Source organism: Musca vetustissima, unplaced genomic scaffold (assembly GCF_032173495.1).
Source record: "Musca vetustissima isolate MV318-11 ecotype Yass unplaced genomic scaffold, APGP_CSIRO_Mvet_v1 utg4091, whole genome shotgun sequence".
Taxonomy (NCBI): Eukaryota; Metazoa; Arthropoda; class Insecta; order Diptera; family Muscidae; genus Musca; species Musca vetustissima.
Genome location: NW_026884591.1, coordinates 128,273 through 149,836, shown reverse-complemented (window position 1 = coordinate 149,836; position 21,564 = coordinate 128,273). Strand labels below are relative to the sequence as shown.

Genomic DNA, 21,564 nt, shown 5'->3' with positions numbered 1-21,564 from the left:
AAGAAAAAAAAATTCAAAAAATATTTTTTCAAGGACCTCCATAAGGAGTGGATTTTTTAAAGAATTTTTTGTTTTTATAAAAATTATTTTTTTAAGGACTTTCATATGGCGTGGATTTTTTAAAGATTTTTTTTAATTAATTTTTGAAGGACCTCCATAGGGCGTGGATTTTTTAAAGAATTTTATAATAATCCATAGGGCATGGATTATTCTATGAATGGATTTTTAAAGAACAAAGTTTTTAAGTTTAAGCCATAAGGCTTAAATTTTTTAAATAATTTTTTTTTCAAAAAAAAATATTTTCAAGGCGTTGATTTTTTAAATAACATTTTTTCAATAAAAAATTTTTCAAGGACCTCCATAAGGCCCGGATTTTTTAAAGATTTTTTTTTTCAAAAAACATTCTTTCAAGGTCCTCCATAAGGCGTGGATTTTTTAAAGAATTTTTTTTTTAATAATTTTTGAAGGACCTCCATAGGGCGTGGATTTTTTAAAGGACCTCCATAAAGAGTGGATTTTTAAAGATATTTTTTTAATAATTTTTGAAGGACGTGGATTTTTTAAAGATTTTTTTTATAAAAATTATTTTTTCAAGTACTTCCATATGGCGTGGATTTTTTAAATAATTTTTGAAGGACCGCCATAGGGCGTGGATTTTTTAAAGATTTTTTTTTTTAAAATTATTTTTTAAAGGACTTCCATATGGCGAGGATTTTTTAAAGAATTTTTTTTTTTAAATAATTTTTGAAGGACATCCATAGGGCGTAGATTTTTTAAAGAAACCTTTTTCAAAAAATATTTTTTCAAGGACCTCCATAAGGCGTGGATTTTTTAAAGACAATTTTTTTCAAAAAATATTTTTTCAAGTACCTCCAAAAGTCGTGCATTTTTTAAAGAAACTTTTTTCCAAAAAATATTTTTTTCAAGGTCTTAAAAGGCATGGATTTTTTAAAGACAATTTTTTTCAAAAAATATTTTTTCAAGTACCTCCAAAAGTCGTGCATTTTTTAAAGAAACTTTTTTCCAAAAAATATTTTTTTCAAGGTCTTAAAAGGCATGGATTTTTTAAAGACAATTTTTTTCAAAAAATATTTTTTCAAGTACCTCCAAAAGTCGTGCATTTTTTAAAGAAACTTTTCTCCAAAAAATATTTTTTTCAAGGTCTTAAAAGGCATGGATTTTTAAAAGAAACTTTTTTCAAGGACCGCCAAAAGGCATGGATTTTTTAAAGAAAAATTTTAAAGGTTCATAACAGGCGTGCATTTTTAAAGAATATTTTTTCAAGGCTCATAAGAGGTTTGGGTTTTTTTTCTGATCCTCTTATCGAAACTCTAAATCATAGATATTGATTCCTTTCCTCGAAGCCACACATTATCTTGGTATGCAAAACACTTTTCACACATTTAAAATGCTATTTAAATTAGATGTAAATTAAATTAATTTAGAGGCAATTTTTACGCAATTAGATTTTTCAAATCAATTTCAGATCAATTATTATTTAATAATACTGTTGTTAATAATAGCGTTTTGTTAAAATACTAACATTGCTGAACTTTTGCATGAACTTGAACTTGCACAATCAAGATGAAAAAAATCACAACTGTTTTAAGGCAATTCGCAGCACTCGGCGCGTACTGTTTTTGTTTAAGTGTTCTCTTGACAACCATCGTAAAATTGTCGCGTCGTTTTTATGGCAAATTCGTGTTTTCTTGGTGCCGCACTAGAACAACGTTTCGCCATCCGTTTTGTTGGAAATGCAAAATGATACTGACTGCCGGCCAGGCGTAAAATGTTAACTATTCCGATGAAACGAAGTTGTCCTTTTTGGATTTTTTGGGATGAAACGAAAAAAATGAAATTTTTTTTATGCGCCAGCTTAAAGAAATGTAATTCAATTAAAATGAATTTTTTGTTGTAGTTTTTTTTTTTTAATTTTTTAAACTAGTTACAGATTATATGGTCATACATGTTTTCAGTTGACTCACAAACACACACATACACACAAAGTAAAAGTAACGCATTGTGTCCTTCAAAATATGTTTTTTTTTCATTTACAGAGATATTTAATTCATTGTTGAATGCCACAATACGATGTTCTTGGTGAGATTAAATTTTTATTACACATTAACTTTTATTTTTAACGAAATTACATTTTAAATATTTATTTTTTTTATTATTTTAAATTGTTATTAACGGCACAGGGTGTGAAAAATATTAAATACCTCTTGTAAAAATTATAAAACAAACTTGCAAGATTGTAATAAATAATTTACCAGTGTATTTGCATTCCATTTGCATTGTTTCATTTAATTTTTAATTGTAATATTTTATAAAAGTTTTGTGTCTTAAGTCATTTGTTATAGTCATATATTAAAATGACACTTCTCACGTGTTTAGTATAACAATGTGTAAGTGTCGTTAATCTTTGGTTTATCTTCGGTCACTCACACGACAGTATTAAAAATCTTTTTTTTTTTTTTTGGTGACCAACACAAGGGGTAGATTTTTTAAAAATGTTATTTTTTCAAGACCACACAAGGCGTAGATTTTTTAAAATATTTTCTTAATGATAGATGTTTTTTAGTGGTAAAATGTGTAATTTTTTAATTACAAATTTTTTAAAAATATTTCTCATGTCCATGATAAGGAAATGCTTAGATTTTTTAAAACTGTTTTTTTCACGTCCATCACACAGCGTAGATTTTTAAAAATATATATATATATTTTTTTTTGTGTGTCGAACACTTCCTTGTGATATATTCCTCACTCTCACAATTTATTTACAATTGAATGAACGATAAATTACGTGTCTTAAGTCTTTTGTCATGTGAATAATGTTTAGTAAGTCGCTCTCTATCTTCATCTCTTTCCCACACACACACACTTTTACACAAAAACAATCTAGCCATTCCCTGAAGGAAATGTGGGGTGTTGTATCGCCTTTGTCTACTATTGTGGCGACATGTCTCCATATTTTCTACAACTTGTCTACATATCATGTAATAAGAAGAAGCATTTGTTATGTTAACAACCAACTGAGCATGGTTATGCTTCTTCTTTTTTTCTTTAATTATAAATATGTTGGCGGCAATAGACAGATATTTTATTAAAAACGCGAGTTTAAAGTTATTAATGGTAATAATTAAATTAATTAATTAATTCGTGAAAAAATTTTTGAGCAAAAGAAATTATAAAAAATTTACAAGTGACATATGTGACCTTTTGTCTATATATACAAACTATTGACTTACTACTGACCGTGTCCACATATGCGACGCTGTGTCTATATCTAAAAACTACTGACTTACTACTGACCAAGTCACTAGTTCATTTCCAATGACAAGCACATGTTAAATGTCAATAGTAAAATGCATTGTGTTGGGTATAGTCGGTCAACAGTATTGGTGACAATGCCAATAGTAAGTCAATACTGATTTACTGTAGACATTTCCTACAGGGTTATAACGCAACAATGTTCGTGTCTTAAGTCTTTTACTTCAACTGTTATGAGTATTTGTTGTTCTTCTCTCTGTCATGCTTCCATCTCAGTTGTTTCCTAATCCTCTCTTACAGCACAGTCGGGCGAACCACCGCACGCGTGCACTCTCGCGAGATAAATTATCACTATTCTCTCACACACATTCAACTGAACCAATTGAAAAACCATTGTCACACACACAAAGACAAGTGCGTGAGAACAGAATTTTTTATGCTCTGCCCGTGCCTGTCTTGCAGTCACAAATTCACTAGTAATGCTTGTGTTCTAAGTCTTTTCATATGGAATAAGTGAATCTCATATTTCATTCAGTTATGTGAAAGAGATAATTGTAAATCAAAATAATCATACAATGCTTGAAATCACAAACACTTAATATTTATTTTAACTAATTTATAATGGAATGACCCATACAATCTAATAAAAAAAATACTATTACTTATTTCGTATCGAATGAAAGAAAAAAATACATAAATTCTAATGACCAACAATTGAAATTACCGACAACACTTCATGCAAAAAATTCCATTCAACAAAATACAACAACCACAAACCTAAACAAAACATTACGTTCCGTTATTGGCAATTATTTAAAATAAAAACAATATTTTATGGGAAGAAAAAAACAACAAACAAAGAAGTAATAAAAGATTATTTTATGTTTCACTGCAACGTCCTTTACTGAGTTCATTCATCAGTAAATGTTGCCGGCCGGTAGGTAAGTAGACAGTATTGATTACTTATAACCGCGACATGTAAACGTAAAGCTGTCATGCGAAACTTGTTTTACATGGAATTATTTCAGTTTTATAATTGCCGGGAAATAATAATAATAAATCATGGAAGATTTTTTTCTAAATCGAGTCATTAATAAATTACAAAAATTACACGAGTTTTGTATTTAGTTGTTATATATTAATTAAATTACTTGATTAACTAATAGAAGGTAGTAACAATTAGGTTATAGGCAATGAATATGGTAAATTTTTTTCTAAAATCGTAATTTGAATTTTAAATTACATAATTTTTGTAATTATATATAATGAGAGAGAGAAGCGATAATAAAGAAAAGACAAATTCATATGGAAATAAATTGGTTATATTTTTTATGTCGAATACAAGTCGTAAAGTTTTCAAAAATATTTTTTGTGGTCAAAACAAAGAGATGATTTTTTTATACCCTCCAACATAGTATGAAAGGTATATTAGTTTTGTTTTCCCGTTTGTAACTCTTCGAAATAATCATTTCCGAGCCTACAAAGTATATATATTCTTGATCAGCGTAAAATTCTATGACGATTTAGCCATGTCCGTCGGTTCAGATTTAGATATAGCTCCCATATATATTTTCGTCCGATTTTATGTAAATGGTGTAGCAAAGTCCTTATATATTCTCCGATTTTCACGAAATTTGGCATAGTGAACTGAATTAAGTTTAGAACGATGTGTGTTAAGTTTCGTAAAATCGGTTCAGATTTAGATATAGCTCCCATATATATTTTCTTTCGATTTTATGTAAATGGAGTAGCAAAGGCCTTATATATGCTTCGACGAAATTTGGCACAGCGTACAGAATTGAGTATAGAATGCTTTTTCGGAAAAATCGGTTCAGATTTCGATATAGCTCCCACATATACATATATATTCGTCCGATTTTTGTCCAATTGACACGAAATTTTGTACAAGGTATCAAAATGGGAGCTGAATGACGTTATTGAGTTTTTTTTTTAAATTGGTGCAGATGCGACTTTAGCTTCCATATTTTTAACAGTGCGACGTACCGAATAGCGTGTATCAATTTTGCTGTGAATCGTTTTTCATAAATTTGTTCCATGGTACGCAGACGACTCTAAATCTGCCCGAATGCAATTAAATGTATCATAGGTTGCAGAAAAACATGATTATGTTCCTTCGATGGAACATTGACATGCAATTGTAAGGATACATATGTACAATATACCCAAAGTGGTGAAGGGTATCATATAGTCGGCCCAGTCTGACTTTACTGCTTTCCTTACTGATTTATATTAAAATAGTTATCTGATTTGTTACGCGTTTTGTGTTTTGGTTCTAAGAGTCTGTTGTAATCATTTCACCTGCGGATGATAGCGAGATAAAAAATTAGAACGTAAGGTTCCATAATGAACTATAGCCGCATTTAGACCTAGCCCCTGTGTGGAGGTTCCAAAAGCAGTGGACCGATATTCCCCATTTGAACTAAGTTTGGAAGAAATAATAAGATGGGCAAAGTTTGGATGAAATCTAAATTTTCTGAAACGCATTTGGTCCAAAGAAACATGAGGTCTAGAACCAATACTTCGATGAGGCACATTTTCACCGTGTTAAAGTTTATACACCCTCATAAGCCATAAGGCTGAGGGTATAGTTATCCATTAAAAATTTCTGAAATTTGTATTATGGTTTACATAATCCGTTTATAGAAATGTCGGTATAGGTCCACTTGTTGGTCTTAACGCTTTTTCACTTGTAAAATATTGTTTTCATATCCAATACAAGACGTATTGGACATGAAAAGGTTCAGATTTTTAAAAAAAAAAATTTTCATGTGCATCTTTAGAAATATTTTCTTCATGTTCAAACCAAATTGTTTGCTGGGTATATTCAAATTTCAACAATTCTATAAAAAAAAGTTTTAAACTTCTATTGAGACATCAATGATTTTCCGGTGGCTTTTAAAATCAGATTAACACCAAGATAAACACAACAATTATTAGAATTATTTCAGAGAAAAAAACATACAATTTTTTTCTTAATTGAAATACATGCCGCACAACCGGTCGTAGCTGTGTGACGCAATAATTTTTTTAACTGACTTTTTTTGTTATTTTCCATTGTGCAATTTTTGTTGCTCAGCTTGCATTCCTGTCTGGGCTATACTGGTGAGTATAACCAGTTATGTTATATTTTGCGGAAGTAAACAATGCCGTATCGCGATGGTACAACAAGTGAACTTGTCATCGAGAATGGAGGTCAATCGCCAACAAAAGTTATGGTAAACATTTTCAATTTCCAATGTCAGTGAGATGACATGAAAAAGATAACAAAACCTGATGATGAGCCGAAAAGAATGGAAAGGATATTTTAATTGGACATTGTATTGAGATTTTGTGAAATGTTTTGTTTGACATTTCAGGGTTGTTGATGGTCAATAGCACAAACGTGTTAATGGAATAATAAACAATGACAAAAAACGACAATCATTTTCTTACTTTTTTTTTAATTGATGGCTTCTACAAACACAAAATCTAATCTAAGATCAATTAAAATTAATTTTATCGTACGCCTAAAAGTATGCACCACATAGCAATATGGTAAGCCATTTTTTATTTAATTAAAAATAGGGGTATTCATGAAAAAAATTAAATATTTTTTCATATTCAATACAAGGCGTAGATTTTTTAAAAATATTTTTTTCATATCCAATACAAAGATTGTTTCGCTACGCCTACCCCTTGTATTGGATATGGAAAAAATATTCTTAAAAAATCTACGCCTTGTGTGGGACATAAAAAAATATTTTTAAAAAATCTTTGCCTTATCTGGGAGATAATTAAATATTTATAAAAAAATCGTCGCCTTTTGTTGGAAATCTATTATAAAATAACTTTATGCAAATAGACACGATCTAGACACAGGGACGTATGCAGGGGGGCGGCCCGGGGGGCCCGGGCCCCCCCCGAAATGAAAATTTTTCACAGTAAATTTATGTTCGCAACAGCGATTTTTTTCATTTTGTACTACCGGGCCCCCCCCGAAATGAAATCCTGTGTACGTTGCTGTCTAGACAGATGTCGATTATTTTCCACACAATTGCGACAGACCCACATTATGAAGGTTCGGTTAAATGTCTTTAATTAAAATAATAGTTATCTTATGAAAGTTAAACTTCTTTAATTGACATTCTACAATAATGGATTTTATTATATGATGACAGTGAGGTATAGTGTCAATGATTATTGATTACACAGTGCAACACATAAAATAGAAACAAACCAGGAAGGATAGTAGTAAAGTCGAACTGGGCCGACTATATGATACCCTTCACCACTTTGGGTATATTCTACATATGTATCCTAACAGACGTCGCGTGTTTGTAATATATCTATACTTGAATCGATTTCAGGGAAAATTGCCAGAGACTAATTTCAGTACGATGTGTCAAACGGCCTAGCTATGGAGCTTTTCACGAATCTTTGCAACATCATTCTAGACTTAATTCAGTACCCTATGCCAAAATTCGTGCAAATCGAAAGATATATAGGGACTTTGGTGCACCAATTACATAAAAATATACATATGGGAACTATATATAAATCTGAACCGATTTTTACGAAACTTTGCACACATCATACTAGACTTAATTCAGTACGCTATGCCAAAATTCGCGCAAATGAAAACATTTCCAGGGACTTTGGTGCACCATTTACCTTAAATCGGACGTGCTATATATAAATCTGAACAGATTTTCACGAAATTTAACACACATCATTCTACACCTTATTCATTACGCTGCGACAAATTTCGTGAAAATCGAAAGATATATAGGGACTTTGGTGCACCATTTACCTTAAATCGGACGAAACTATATATGGGAGTTATATCTAAATCTGAACCGATTTTCTCGAAACTTGGCACAAATCATTCTGGACCTAATTCAGTACTCTGTGCCAAATTTCGTGCAAATCGAAAGATATGGAGGGACTTTGGTGCCCCAATTACCTTAAATCGGACGAAAATATATATGGAAGCTATATCTAAATCTGAACCGATTTTTCCCAATTTCAATAGGGTTCGTCCTTGGGCCAAATAAGTGACCTATGGTAAATTTCATCCAAATCGGATCATAAATGCGACCTGTACTTTGTTCACAAAAATACATGGACGGACGGACATGCATAAATCGACCCAGAAAGTAATTATATGCATATTCTCAAAAGGAACCATGGGTCTATCTCGATTATTTTTGATGTTACAAACATATGCACAAAGACTTTAAAAAATCCACGCCTTCTATAGAGCCTTGAAAAATTATTCTTTAAAAAATCCACGCCTTCTTCCGAGCCTTGAAAAAAATGTTCTTTAAAAAATCCACGCCTTCTTCCGAGCCTTGAAAAAAATATTCTTTAAAAAATCCACGCCTTCTTCCGAGCCTTGAAAAAATATTCTTTAAAATCCACGCCTTCTTCCGAGCCTTGAAAAAATATTCTTTAAAAAATCCACGCCTTGTGTAGAGCCTTGAAAAATATTCTAAAAAAATTATTCTTTAAAAAAATCCACGCCTTGAAAAACATATTATCAAAAAAATCCATGCTTTATAGAAATCCTCAAAAATAATCTTTCAAAAAATCCGCCGATTATATTTTGGTTGCACAGTGTTATTGGCGTGTGCTATGACATTATTTAAATGATAAATTTGTCGCAAAAGGCGTTCAAACGTGTCTGGTCCAATAACGGTTGTTATCGCGTTATATTAGCTACCTATTGCTTAACATCGGAACCTGAACAAAATCTACAATTGTTTTCTTATAAAAAAATAAAAGTTTTTTTGCAAAATAAAAATGTTCGTAAAATGTTTAATATTGGTGATGTTATATGTGTTCCAAATCCATGCGGAATTTGAAATAAAATGTTAGTGGAATTTTAAATTTCTTTTTGGACTTCTGACTTCAAAAAAAATTATATGTTATTCACTGATTTCAGATCAACGACACGAATTACCACCCCTGTACACATTCGACAATTTTGATATTTGCTTTGTTAATAACACTACCTCCTCCGAACTTGGTTCCACCTATTGTATGGTTTATGCCGAAATACAAGAAGATAACAGCAATGATTTGTGGCAAAAAATCAGGACGCATAATGCCTTTAAATATCACTATCGGAATGATCGTTTATTTTTTGGACTTTGTCTCAGTCGATGTATGGAATATATGGAGAATCAGCAACTCACTGATGGAAATTTCACCATTAACAATGATGTGGGTATAAACACCTGTTTTTATTAAACAAAAACAAAGGCAAATATTTAAATTAATTTATTTTTCAAGATCACCCAATTTTTCGAACAAGTACACAAACAGCCATTGGATCTTGAAATACGTTCAAAGTACTCTCAAATGATACATCGGTGTTTGAATGATGAAATTCAAAGAAAATATGGTTTGAAATTGAAAACCTTTGTGGAATATTGTGAGCGTAGAAGACCAGGGGAAATTGATGGAGGGGAAAAGGGTAAGAGGAAGAATTTGAATTGTTTTTAATAACAAAATGTTTACTAATTCAGTTTCTTCCAGATATCGTAGAATCGGGTTTATTTATGTTTTTCAAAGTTATTTTGCTCTTGGTGGTGCTGTCAACATTTTTCGATTATTTTCTAAAATCCAAACAGCCAAAGGAGAAACAAACCAAGGAATTTTATAAAAAAAATATAGAAGAACCTGGTAAGCCTATTTTTTAAAATATGCACGCCATGTAAAGGCTTTGAAAAAATCTTCTTTAAAAAATCAACGCCTTGTATAGGCCTTAGAAATATATTCTTACAGGAGCCTTGAAAAACTATTCTTTAAAAAATCCACGCCTTATAGGAGCCTTGAAAAAATATTCTTTAAAAAATCCACGCCTTATAGGAGCCTTGAAAACATATTCTTTAAAAAATCCACGCCTTATAGGAGCCTTGAAAAAATATTCTTTAAAAATCGACGCCTTATAGGAGCCTTAAAAAAATATTCTTTAAAAAATCCACGCATTATAGGAGCCTTGAAAAAATATTCTTTAAAAAATCCACGCCTTATAGGAGCCTTGAAAAATTAATCTTTAAAAAATCCACGCCTTATAGGAGCCTGAAAAATTAATCTTTAAAAAATCCACGCCTTATAGAAGCATTGAAAAAATATCTTTTAAATATCCACCCCTTAAAAAACATCATTTAAAAATCCACGCCTTATAGGGGCATTGAAAAAATACCCTTTAAAAATCCACACATCTTTCGGCGGTTTTAACAAATATTTTTTTCGATACAATATTTTATAAATCCCCCCTCTCTCTCCTTTTCCGGTTTTCAGGTTGGCGCCTCTTGACCTCATTTTCACTTAGCCGCAACTATTTCCGTCTAACCCAGCCATATCGCGGTAAGGTGGGTGAACAATTTACCTATTTAGATGGATTACGATCGATAAGCACAATCTTAGTGCTATGTGCCCATTCCTTCTATTTAGAATGCCAGCCAATTGCAAATCCAGAATTTTTTGAAAATTTTGGAAAATCCAGCATAGGATTAATGATTCTCAATAGCACCGTTATCACGGAGACATTTATGATAATGAGTGGCCTTTTGCTCCATATGAAATTTTCTCAAACGATGACTGTAACAGCGCACAGTAATTGGAAAAAATGTTTGCAAATCTTTGTGCAAATACAAATCAGTCGTTATGTGAGGTATATATAGTGAGAATTTGTTTTAATTATAAATTTTTTAATTTATTAACTGTGTTTTTTTAATTTTAGATTCCTTCCCACCCTGATTGCCATGATCGGGGTGAATGCAACACTATTGCAACGTTTTGGTGATGGTCCTTATTGGCGTCATCTTAACGAGCCGAGTCGCATCTTTAGCCGTGAAAATTGGTGGAAAAATCTATTATTGATTAATAATTTTTCACCGCGGGATACTGTAAAGAAAATAAATTTGAATATTTATTTAAGTTGTATTTATTGTTTCTTTTTTATTGTTTTACAGGTAAATCCGTATACTTGGTATTTGGCAGCGGATTTTCAATTATTAGCATTATACACAATGATATTAATTGTTATATTCAAGTAAGTAGACATTAGGTGGGTTCGTATATTACAGAGACATTTTTTTCAAGGCCAAAATAGGCGTGGATATATTTAGACATATTTTTCAGGCGTGGATTTATTTAAACATATTTTTCAGTGCTCCTATGACACGTGGATTTATTTAAAAATATTTTCCGGGCTCCTATGAGGCGTGGATTTATTTAAACATATTTTTCCGGGCTCCTATGATGCGTGGATATATTTAAAAATATTTTTCAGGGCTCCTATGAGGCGTGGATTTATTAAAAAATATTTTTTAGAGCTCCTATGAGGCGTGGATTTATTTAAACATATTTTTCAGGGCTCCTATGAGACGTGGATTTATTTAAACATAATTTTTCAGGGCTCCTATGAGGCGTGGATTTATTAAAAAAATATTTTTCAGGGCTCCTATGAGGCGTGGATTTATTTAAACATATTTTTCAGGGCTCCTATGAGACGTGGATTTATTTAAACATAATTTTTCAGGGCTCCTATGAGGCGTGGATTTATTAAAAAAATATTTTTCAGGGCTCCTATGAGGCGTGGATTTATTTAAAAATATTTTTCAGGGCTCCTATGAGGCGTGGATTTATTTAAAAATATTTTTCAGGGCTCCTATGAGGCGTGGATTTATTGAAACATATTTTTCAGGGCTCCTATAAGGCGTGGATTTATTTAAAAATATTTTTCAGGGCTCCTATGAGGCGTGGATTTATTTAAAAATATTTTTCAGGGCTCCCATGAGGCGTGGATTTATTTAAAAATATTTTTCAGAGCTCCAATAAGGCGTGGATTTATTAAAAAATATTTTTCAGGGCTCCTATGAGGCGTGGATTTATTAAAAAATATTTTTCAGGGCTCCTATGAGGCGTGGATTTATTTAAACATATTTTTCAGGGCTTCTATGAGGTGTGGATTTATTTAAACATATTTTTCAGGGCTCCTATGAGGCGTGGATTTATTTAAAAATATTTTTCAGGGCTCCTATAAGGCGTGGATTTATTTAAAAATATTTTTCAGGGCTCCTATGAGGCGTGGATTTATTTAAAAATATTTTTCAGGGCTCCTATGAGGCGTGGATTTATTAAAAAATATTTTTCAGGGCTCCTATGAGGCGTGGATTTATTAAAAAATATTTTTCAGGGCTCCTATGAGGCGTGGATTTATTTAAACATATTTTTCAGGGCTTCTATGAGGTGTGGATTTATTTAAACATATTTTTCAGGGCTCCTATAAGGCGTGGATTTATTTAAAAATATTTTTCAGGGCTCCTATGAGGCGTGGATTTATTTAAAAATATTTTTCAGGGCTCCTATGAGGCGTGGATTTATTTAAAAATATTTTTCAGGGCTCCTATGAGGCGTGGATTTATTTAAAAATATTTTTCAGGGCTCCTATGAGGCGTGGATTTATTTAAAAATATTTTTCAGGGCTCCTATGAGGCGTGGATTTATTTAAAAATATTTTTCAGGGCTCCTATGAGGCGTGGATTTATTTAAAAATATTTTTCAGGGCTCCTATGAGGCGTGGATTTATTTAAAAATATTTTTCAGGGCTCCTATGAGGCGTGGATTTATTTAAAAATATTTTTCAGGGCTCCTATGAGGCGTGGATTTATTTAAAAATATTTTTCAGGGCTCCTATGAGGCGTGGATTTATTTAAAAATATTTTTCAGGGCTCCTATGAGGCGTGGATTTATTTAAAAATATTTTTCAGGGCTCCTATGAGGCGTGGATTTATTTAAAAATATTTTTCAGGGCTCCTATGAGGCGTGGATTTATTTAAAAATATTTTTCAGGGCTCCTCACCTTATAGGAGCTCGGAAAAATATTTTTAAATAAATCCACGCCTTTTGGTAGCCCTAAAACATATTTTGTTTCTATTTTCCTTATAAATCGCCTCTTTTCCAGATTCCCAAAGTATAAAAAACCTATCCTCATTACAATGGGCTGTTTGGCAGTCATCATACCAACCACCATAAGTTATGTCTTCAAATTGGATTCTTCATTTATGCTCAGACCAGAGTAAGTTCAAAACACGACATTGTACAACTCCATTAAAAATGAAGATATTTATTATTTGCAGAACCTATCGTTATAACTTTATTAAAGATTATAAACTCTACACTCACACCTATACACCATTCTATACCAATATGGGTGGTTACCTCTGCGGTTTGGTGTGTGGTGAAATATATCAGAACTATCTGCGCGACGAAGAGAAACGTCAACGTTTCCAAAAAATATTTAAATATTTATGGATACTGCCACCTATGGCTGGATTTTTAATAAATTATATAGGGTCAATTGTTATATTCCATGAACCCTCTATATGGACTGCCTTGTATACGGGTCTACATCGTAATTTCTGGATTATATTGGTGTGTGGTATACCAGTCGTGGCTATGACAAGCAATAGGGAGTGTAAGTAGCCGAGTAGTAAACCATTGAAGAATATATTTTAAAATAAATATTTTTCCAGCACTTGCTAGTGAATTTTGTAGTCTACCAATATTTCGTGTATTTGCCCGCCTAACACCGCAAATTTATCTGTGGCACTGTCTGGTACTTCAGGTGACGACGACCTATCATCGGCAGCCGCAATATCTTAATATGGTGCAATTTGTAAGTTCGATATTTTTTTTTCAATTTTCAAAATGATTTATTTATTTTTAGAATTCTCAAACTATGATTACTTTAACTTTTTCGACGGTGGTGGCATTTTTCGGCTACTTGCTTCTGGAACTACCATTTTCACAGGCCTTAGAGGCATTAGTGATGCAAAGAAAGAAATTGGATGCAGGTGGAAACATGACTATTTGTATTAATTTTTTATTCTTTTGTTAATTTGTTTCGTTTTTTTTTTAAATTTTCAGCGAAACCTGAGAAGGAGGCAAAGATCCAATAGATTTTATATTTAATAGATTTATTAAAATTGTTAAATAATAACAACCCGAATAAATGTTGGAAAATATTTATTTTGTTTGTCTTTTAAAAATCGCCGCCTTAATGGGTGGCGTAGGGGATGATAGATACAAAGCAACGACTCTGATTGGCTTCAACATGGCGTAGTCCAGGCTTATCTTGGTCCCTCTTTCATCTCAATTGTGGACACTGACCTCCCCGTGGTGCCAACTGATGTACCTATTTTCAGCATCCGATGAAATAGTGAGCTAATATATGCCGCGAGTTCACCCATAAGAACTATAAAAAATGGGTTGAGGCGTCGGGTTAGTTGCCCACACTCGGAAAACCGAATCTACTATGAAAAAGCAAAGAAAAAGAAAACCAAACTAATGGAAAGGACCACGATCTGCGAATGTGCGCATGTTGTACAGAACAGGCGCAGTTTTCGCTTTGGCGGATGTACTCAAGAAGTACAAAGTCGATATTATTGCCTTACAGGAAATGCGATAGAAAGGGACAGGCGTAAGTAAATCAGATGATTTATTCTTTAATAAATCCACGCCTTATGGGAGACCAGGAAAAATATTCTTTAATAAATCCACGCCTTATGTGAGCCTGGGAAAAATATTCTTTAATAAATCCATACCATGTCTAGGTTTTACAAAATAATACAAAGTTTTATTCGAACTCATTTGCATTAACTAACTTATAATGAGTGGTCTAAAGTTCGTTTACATTAATTATCACTTGGTATTATTTAATTGAGGCCTTTATAAATTTCCGACCATTGATTACACTATGCAATAGAAAGAAATATGAAATATGGGTTTTTATATGCGGGGACCTCTATAGTGCCTTAGAAAATAGTATTCCCTAAGAACTTCAAAATTTCTATAGGGCCTTCAATATATTCTTTAATAAATTGACGCCTTATAACAGACCGGAAAAAAATCCTGAAGGAAATTCAAGCCTTCGATTACCCTTAGAAAAATATGTTTCAACAATTTAATCCGTTTTAACCCAGAAATGAAGATATCAACGCCTCCTGTAGACCAAAAAAATAATCTTTACAAAATCAACGCCTTATTGGAGACCTGAAAATATGCCATATACCAAACCTTCTCTAGATCTTTCAAAAAATATTCTTTAATAATCCACGTTTCTAATAAAGCAGGAAAAAGCGTTCTTAAAAACATCTACGCCTTCTTGAAGCCTTGTAAAAATATTGTTTAAAAATCCACGCCTTATAACAGCCCTTAAAAATATTCTTTAAAAAGCCACACCCACTGTAGAGCCTCGAAAAATTTTCTTAAAAAAAAAATACGCCGATTAATTTTATTTGTTGCACAGTGTTATCTTTCGTATGTGATGACAATATTTAAGTATTAGATTTGTCGCTAAACGTATTTAAACGTATCTAGTTCAATATTGTTGGTTATCGCTTTACCATAGTTACACATTGATCTGCTGCGGAACCTGAAAATTGTTTTTTTTTATAAAAAAATAGAAGTTTTGTTGAAAAATGTTCACAAAAAGTGTAATTTTAGTGATATTATTTGTGTTCCAAGCTCGTGCCGATAACAATATTCAATGTTAGTACCAAAATATTCCATAAAAAACAAAATAAAATCTTTAAATCCCCCTTTCAGATCAGCGACATGAATTGCCACCCCTCCATACATTGGACAATTATGATGTGTGTTTTGAAAATTACACTACCCTCTCCGAACTCAGCGCCACCTATTGTATGGTTTATGCCGAAATACAAGAAGATAACAGCAATGAATTGTGGCAAAAAATCAGGGCGCATAATGCCCATAAAAGTCACTATCGGAATGATCGTTTATTTTTTGGACTTTGTCTCAGTCGATGTATGGAATATATGGAGAATCAGCAACTCACTGATGGAAATTTCACCATTAACAATGATGTGGGTATAAACACCTGTTTTTATTAAACAAAAACAAAGGCAAATATTTAAATTAATTTATTTTTCAAGATCACCCAATTTTTCGAACAAGTACACAAACAGCCATTGGATCTTGAAATACGTTCAAAGTATTCTCGACTGATTCATCGGTGTTTGAATGAAGAATTCCAAAGAAAATATGGTTTGAAATTGAAAACCTTTGTGGAATATTGTGAGCGTAGAAGACCAGGGGAAATTGATCGAGGGGAAAAGGGTAAGAGGAAAAATTTGAATTGTTTTTAATAACAAAATGTTTACTAATTCAGTTTCTTCCAGATATCGTAGAATCGGGTTTATTTATGTTTTTCAAAGTTATTTTGCTCTTGGTGGTGCTGTCAACATTTTTCGATTATTTTCTAAAATCCAAACAGCCAAAGGAGAAACAAACCAAGGAATTTTATAAAAAAAATATAGAAGAACCTGGTAAGCCTATTTTTTAAAATATGCACGCCTTGTAAAGGCTTTGAAAAAATCTTCTTTAAAAAATCAACGCCTTGTATAGGCCTTGAAAAAATTTTCTTTAAAAAATCCACGCCTTGTGTAGACCCTTGAAAAAATATTCTTTAAAAAATCCACGCCTTGTATAGACCCTTGAATAAATATTCTTTAAAAAATCCACGCCTTGTGTAGACCCTTGAAAAAATATTCTTTAAAAAATCCACGCCTTGTGTAGACCCTTGAAAAAATATTCTTTAAAAACTCCACGCCTTGTGTAGACCCTTGAAAAAATATTCTTTAAAAAATCCACGCCTTGTGTAGACCCTTGAAAAAATATTCTTTAAAAAATCCACGCCTTGTGTAGAACCTTGAAAAAATATTCCTTGTGAAAAAATATTCTTTAAAAAATCCTCGCCTTGTATAGGCCCTGAAAAATATTCCTTAAAAAATCCACGCCTTGTGTAGACCCTTGAAAAAATATTCTTTAAAAATATCCACGCCTTGTGTAGACCCTTGAAAAAATATTCTTTAAAAAATCCACGCCTTGTGTAGACCCTTGAAAAAATATTCTTTAAAAAATCCACGCCTTGTGTAGACCCTTGAAAAAATATTCTTTAAAAAATCCACGCCTTGTGTAGACCCTTGAAAAAATATTCTTTAAAAAATCCACGCCTTGTGTAGACCCTTGAAAAAACATTCTTTAAAAAATCCACGCCTTGTGTAGACCCTTGAAAAAATATTCTTTAAAAAATCCACGCCTTGTGTAGACCCTTGAAAAAATATTCCTTGTGAAAAAATATTCTTTAAAAAATCCTCGCCTTGTATAGGCCCTGAAAAAATATTCCTTAAAAAATCCACGCCTTGTATAGGCCCTGAAAAAATATTCTTTAAAAAATCCACGCCTTGTCTAGACCCTTGAAAAAATATTCTTTAAAAAATCCACGCCTTGTCTAGACCCTTGAAAAAATATTCTTTAAAAAATCCACGCCTTGTGTAGACCCTTGAAAAAATATTCTTTAAAAAATCCACGCCTTGTCTAGACCCTTGAAAAAAAATTCTTTAAAAAATCCACGCCTTGTCTAGACCCTTTAAAAAATATATTCTTTAAAAAATCCACGCCTTGTCTAGACCCTTGAAAAAATATTCTTTAAAAAATCCACGCCTTGTCTAGACCCTTTAAAAAATATTCTTTAAAAAATCCACGCCTTGTCTAGACCCTTGAAAAAATATTCTTTAAAAAATCCACGCCTTGTCTAGACCCTTGAAAAAATATTCTTTAAAAAATCCACGCCTTGTCTAGACCCTTGAAAAAATATTCTTTAAAAAATCCACGCCTTGTCTAGACCCTTGAAAAAATATTCTTTAAAAAATCCACGCCTTGTCTAGACCCTTTAAAAAATATATTCTTTAAAAAATCCACGCCTTGTCTAGACCCTTGAAAAAATATTCTTTAAAAAATCCACGCCTTGTCTAGACCCTTGAAAAAATATTCTTTAAAAAATCCACGCCTTGTCTAGACCCTTGAAAAAATATTCTTTAAAAAATCCACGCCTTGTCTAGACCCTTGAAAAAATATTCTTTAAAAAATCCACGCCTTGTCTAGACCCTTGAAAAAATATTCTTTAAAAAATCCACGCCTTGTCTAGACCCTTGAAAAAATATTCTTTAAAAAATCCACGCCTTGTCTAGACCCTTGAAAAAATATTCTTTAAAAAATCCACGCCTTGTCTAGACCCTTGACAAGGCGTGGATTTCCATGAAAAAATATTCTTTAAAAAATCCACGCCTTATGGGAACCATAAAAATATACTTAAACATTTTTATAAAATAAAATTTTCTATAAATTTCCCACCTATACAGCTTGGCGCCTATTGACCTCCTTTTCACTTATCCGCAACTATTTTCGCCTAACCCAACCATATCGTGGCGGTGATGAAGTGGGAACACAATTTACCTATTTGGATGGTTTACGATCGATTAGCACATTCTTAGTGATCTGGGCCCATTCATTCTATTTGGTATACCAACCTATTGTGAATCCAGAATTTTTTGAAATTTGTGGAAAATCTACAATAGGATTAATGATTCTAAATTGCACCACTATCACAGAGCCATTTATGATAATGAGTGGTCTGCTGCTGCATATGAAGTTTTCGAAAACAATGGATGTAACACCGCGGAGTAGCTGGAAAAAATGTTTGCAGATCTTCGGCCGATTACAAATGAGGCGTTATGTTAAGTAAGTGAATGGGGATATATATATATATATATATATATATATTTGTTTAATTTATAATGTGTATTTTTCCCCATTTCAGATACCTCCCCACACTGATTGCCATGATCGGGGTGAATGCAACAATTTTGCAACGTTATGGTGATGGTCCTTTTTGGCGTCATCTCAATGAGCCGAGCCGCACCTTTAGCCGTGAAAATTGGTGGAAAAATTTATTAATGATTAATAATTTTTCACCGCAAGATACTGTGAGTAAAGAAATTTGGCGATTTATTTGAAACTGTTCCTTTGACTTTTTTTTAATTTTTGCTATAGGTGACTCCAGTAACTTGGTATTTGGCAGCGGATTTTCAATTATTTGCTTTATACACAGTGCTATTAATTTTTATATTCAAGTAAGTGGACATTAGCCCTGACAAATATTTTTAGATAAATCCACGATTTTTGGGAGCCCTGAAAAATATTTTTAAAAAAGTCCACGCCTTATAGGAGGCCTGAAAACTATTTTTAAATAAATCCACGATTTTTGGGAGCCCTGAAAACTATTTTTAAATAAATCCACGATTTTTGGGAGCCCTGAAAATTTTGTAAGTAAGTCCACGCCTTATAGGAGGCCTGAAAACTATTTTTAAATAAATCCACGCCTTATAGGAGCCCTAAAAAATGTTTCTTAATAAATCCACGTCGTGTGGTGGACCTGAAATATATTTAAATAAATCCATCCCACTGTTGTGGCCCTTAAAAGTGAAAACGCTTTGTTTATAGGGAATACATTTATTTTCAATACCTTCTAGATTTCCAAAATACAAAAAACCTATCCTCATTACAATGGGATGTTTGGCGGTCATCATACCAACCACTATAACATACGTTTTCAAATTGGATTCTTCATTTATTATAAGACCTGAGTAAGTTCAAAACTCCGCCTTTTTACAACACAATCGAAAATATATATTTTTTACAATATTTCAGGACCTATCGTTATGTCTTTGTTAAAGATTATAAACAATTTACTCACATCTATACCCCATTCTACACCAATATGGGTGGTTATCTCTGCGGTTTGGTGTGTGGTGAAATATATCAAAACTATCTCCGCGAGGAGGAGAAACGTCAACGTTTACAAAAAATATTTAAATATTTGTGGATACTTCCTCCGATGGCTGCATTTTTAATAAACTATATAGGATCAATTGTTATATTCTATGAACCCTGCATATGGACTGCCTTGTATGCGGGCCTGCATCGTAATTTCTGGATTATATTGGTGTGTGGCATACCTATCGTGGCCATGGCATGCAGTAGGGAATGTAAGTAGCCGAACAATAGCCCATTCGAAAATATATTTTAAAATAAATATTTTTTTCAGCACTTGCCAGTAAATTTTGTAGTCTACCAATATTTCGTGTATTTGCCCGGCTAACACCGCAAATGTTTTTATGGCATTCTCTGGTACTTCAGGTGACCACGGCCTATCATCGCCAGCCAAAATACCTTAATATTATGTATTTTGTAAGTTCGTTATTTTTTTATACATTTTTATAAATTTATTTGCAATATTTTTGTTTCTATTGTTTTTTTTAAGAATACTCAAACTATGGTCACGTTAATGTTTTCGTCGGTGGTGGCATTTTTCGGCTATTTGCTTCTGGAACTACCATTTTCACAGGCCTTAGAGGCATTAGTGGTGCAAAGAAAGAAAGTGGATTCAGGTAGAATCATGACTATTTGTATTAATTTTTTATTCTATTGTTAATTTGTTTCGTTTTTTTTTAATTTTCAGTGAAACCTGAGAAGGAGGCCAAGATCCAATAGATTTTATAATTAATAGATTTATTAAAATTGTTAAATAACAACAACCCGAATAAATGTTGGAAAATATTTTGTTTGTATTTTAAAAATCCCCGCCTTATGGGGTGGCATAGGGGATGATAGATACCAAGCAACGGCTCTGATTGGCTTTAACATGGCGAAGTACAGGTTTATCTTGGTCCCTCTTTCATCTCAATTGTGGACACTGACCTCCCCGTGGTGCCAACTGATGTACCTATTTTCAGCACCCGATGAAATAGTGAGCTAATATATGCCGCGTGTTCACCCATAAGAACTATAAAAAATGGGTTGAAGAAAACCAAACTAATGGAAAGGACCACGATCTGCGAATCTGCACTTGGAATGTGCGCATGTTGTACAGAACAGGCGCAGTTTTCGCTTTGTCGGATGTACTCAAGAAGTACAAAGTCGATATTATTGTCTTACAGGAAATACGATAGAAAGGGACAGGCGTAAGTGATGATTTATTCTTTAATAAATCCACGACTTATGGGAGCCTGGGAAAAATATTCTTTAATAAATCCACGCCTTATGGGAGCCTGGGAAAATAGTCTTTAATAAATCCACGCCTTATGGGAGCCTGGGAAAATAGTCTTTAATAAATCCACGCCTTATGGGAGCCTGGGAAAATAGTCTTTAATAAATCCACGCCTTATGGGAGCCCAGCCTGGGAAAATATTCTTTAATAAATCCACGCCTTATGGGAGTCCAGCCTGGGAAAAATATTATTTAATAAATCCACGCCTTATGGGAGCCTGGGAAAAATATTCTTTAATAAATCCACGCCTTATTGGAGCCTGGGAAAAATATTCTTTAATAAATCCACGCCTTATGGGAGCCTGG

The 21,564-nt window shown here is 32.6% G+C and overlaps 2 protein-coding genes across 2 annotated transcripts; both read left to right on the top strand.

Moving 5' to 3' along the window:
• Window positions 1-6,437: 6,437 nt before the first annotated feature.
• LOC133331603 (nose resistant to fluoxetine protein 6-like) lies at window positions 6,438-14,246 on the top strand. The gene is made up of 11 exons (XM_061539986.1): window positions 6,438-6,531; window positions 9,218-9,498; window positions 9,568-9,751; window positions 10,582-10,954; window positions 11,024-11,189; window positions 11,256-11,335; window positions 13,250-13,363; window positions 13,425-13,762; window positions 13,821-13,963; window positions 14,015-14,141; window positions 14,215-14,246. The coding sequence occupies exons 1-11, from the start codon at window positions 6,438-6,440 to the stop codon at window positions 14,244-14,246; spliced, it is 1,932 nt and encodes a 643-aa protein (XP_061395970.1).
• A 1,521-nt stretch (window positions 14,247-15,767) lies between these two features.
• On the top strand, window positions 15,768-20,703 carry LOC133331601 (nose resistant to fluoxetine protein 6-like). Its single transcript, XM_061539985.1, has 10 exons — window positions 15,768-15,837; window positions 15,895-16,175; window positions 16,245-16,428; window positions 18,513-18,891; window positions 18,971-19,136; window positions 19,204-19,283; window positions 19,861-20,198; window positions 20,258-20,400; window positions 20,474-20,600; window positions 20,672-20,703. Exons 1-10 carry the CDS (start codon window positions 15,768-15,770, stop codon window positions 20,701-20,703), a joined length of 1,800 nt encoding a protein of 599 aa, XP_061395969.1.
• The last annotated feature ends 861 nt before the right edge of the window (window positions 20,704-21,564 follow it).

Coding starts and splice junctions, on each gene's coding strand:
- LOC133331603 (XM_061539986.1), top strand. CDS start 6,438: ATGCCGTATCGCGATGGTACAACAAGTGAACTTGTCATCGAGAATGGA. Junction 6,532..9,217: donor AAACATTTTCAATTTCCAAT/GTCAGTGAGATG, acceptor CACTGATTTCAG/ATCAACGACACGAATTACCA. Junction 9,499..9,567: donor ATTTCACCATTAACAATGAT/GTGGGTATAAAC, acceptor TTATTTTTCAAG/ATCACCCAATTTTTCGAACA.
- LOC133331601 (XM_061539985.1), top strand. CDS start 15,768: ATGTTCACAAAAAGTGTAATTTTAGTGATATTATTTGTGTTCCAAGCT. Junction 20,199..20,257: donor CATGGCATGCAGTAGGGAAT/GTAAGTAGCCGA, acceptor TATTTTTTTCAG/CACTTGCCAGTAAATTTTGT. Junction 20,401..20,473: donor ACCTTAATATTATGTATTTT/GTAAGTTCGTTA, acceptor GTTTTTTTTAAG/AATACTCAAACTATGGTCAC.